General features: G+C 38.5%; 1 protein-coding gene across 1 annotated transcript; it reads left to right on the top strand.

Annotated features, from left to right (window-relative positions):
* Positions 1–6: 6 nt before the first annotated feature.
* LOC111377021 (probable ADP-ribosylation factor GTPase-activating protein AGD6) lies at positions 7–1,602 on the top strand. The gene is made up of 2 exons (XM_023000037.1): positions 7–360; positions 441–1,602. Exons 1-2 carry the CDS (start codon positions 229–231, stop codon positions 588–590), a joined length of 282 nt encoding a protein of 93 aa, XP_022855805.1. The 5' UTR covers positions 7–228; the 3' UTR covers positions 591–1,602.
* The last annotated feature ends 484 nt before the right edge of the window (positions 1,603–2,086 follow it).

The raw sequence follows: 2,086 nt of genomic DNA, 5'->3' as shown, positions 1-2,086 counted from the left end.
GGGGTATCTGGGAACAGTGCGGGTTGGGATAGCTGGGATAGTTATGATGATGGAGGGCTTAGTGGAAGTTCAAATAATAATATTAGGAGGAATAATACTGTGGGAGATTTTAGGAGCGGTGGAAATGGGGGTGGTGCACCGTCAAGGTCGAAGTCGACCCAGGATATTTATTCCCGGGCACAATTGGAGGCATCGGCTGCAAATAAGGAGGACTTCTTTTCTAGGAAGATGGTAGAAAATGAGACTCGGCCTGAGGGGATCCCACCCTCCCAAGGTGGAAAATATGTTGGGTTTGGGTCAACCCCTCCTCCGGTGCCCAGGAACAATTCTCAGGGAGATGTTCTTTCGTCTGTTACTCAGGTGCATTGGGACATATGCTTATGCAGATATTTTTGGTTATTTACGTGTTGATTGTTACTAAAGTGGTGTTGTATACGCAGGGATTTGGTAAGTTATCTATGGTGGCGGCATCGGCTGCACAGTCAGCTGCAAATGTTGTTCAAACAGGGACGAAGGACTTCACTTCTAAGGTACACTGCCTTTTCAGAAATTCTTATCAGCGGGGCTTGTTATATTTGTCATTGTGCTAGCTTGCAATTGTTTTGATTCTATTTCATAGAACAAGCGATGTGACAATTGCATAATGATCAAATCTGAGGGTGTAACAATTAGTAACACGTCCATGCATGATTGGTTGTTTTCTTGATATTTAGGTTGTCAAATTTAGTTTACACTTATAACATGTGTATTGATTAGTTGGATGAGAGGTTTAGCGCCCTTGGTAGTTGGAATTAAAAAGGGTTTTTATATTAACTGTCAAGCTGAGTAGGATATGCTTTTGGCCTTAATTTCTTATTTATGAATAAGTTCTTTAAGGATGGAATTTTGTGCCAACATCTATAAACCTCCACTTGTGAGTCTTGGGAATCAGTTTGCCAAAAGTAGTTTGTACCATCTCAAAAGGAACAGACAAACAGCTTTACTAGAAACCCCTAAGACCTTGACGATTGAAGACATGCGTGAAAGTTTGGTTTCTGAAGGTGTGATTTTCTTCAGGTTTTTTTTATGTATTTCATGCAAATGATCACCTTTCTCCCTTCTGTGCTATTCAAAAATTTTGAGTTTTAGTGCCTCTATGGTTCTGGGCTGCAGTACTCCTGATTATCACACTACTTGCCTTTTGGGATGACATGAATCTTTATATCTCAAACCATTTGAAACTTTTCTGACAAGCCATTAGGCAAGCCTGCAGAATGTTTTCCCACTAGCTTGGAAACGTCAATTGCAACTATTCCTTTGGGAATTAAGGATTGTATTCCATAGTTAATTTCACATTTAACTCTATTGACCTGTGTAATGATATCTCCTGAAATATCTATTTTGACCACCTTAGCGAGCCTACGGAATTACAGGCTTGCTAAGGAATAATGTAAGTATAAATTCGATCTCTGTCTCTTAGCACGGACACATCAATTAGAGTAGCATGTCCGTGTTCGACATGTGTCGATACCGACACTTCTCGGACACTCTACCATAAACATTTTTCATTGTTTATTAAAAATATTATATATTTTCAACTCAAATTTATTGGTAAATAACAAATAGGTACTCATATTTAAAAGATTTCAACAAAAAAAATTAATAACAGGTGTAAAACTAAATTTATACTATATAAATGATGATTTTTAAAGATTTTGATCAACGTGTCGGCGATGTGTCATGTCGGTACTTTTTTGAAAAATCACGCGTCGGTGTATCTGACATGTATTGTGTCGGACGCACGTGTCCTTGTCGGTGCATCATAGGTCTCTGTCATGCCTTAGAGGGCCTATGATCTCTATTCAGAAAAGACAAAGTTTCATACTACAGGATCCTAACCATTCCGGTGTCAGCCGACATCTGCTTCCTCAAAGGGTAAGAGACATTCTGAGTTCCACACTTCAAATCATGCTTGGTGAAAAGAAAAAATTTGAGTTCTGCAGCTTGAAGTTTTTACCCATTTTATTGTCCTTTTGAAATGTAGTATTCTTTCATTTGAGTATGCAATTTTGGTTTGTTTTCTTGGCATTTTAGTTGATTTAGAAGA

Source organism: Olea europaea, unplaced genomic scaffold, assembly GCF_002742605.1.
Source record: "Olea europaea var. sylvestris unplaced genomic scaffold, O_europaea_v1 scaffold15956, whole genome shotgun sequence".
Classification (NCBI taxonomy): domain Eukaryota; kingdom Viridiplantae; phylum Streptophyta; class Magnoliopsida; order Lamiales; family Oleaceae; genus Olea; species Olea europaea.
The sequence above is the reverse complement of the archived record's forward strand: the minus strand, read 5'-3'. Positions and strand labels throughout refer to the sequence as shown.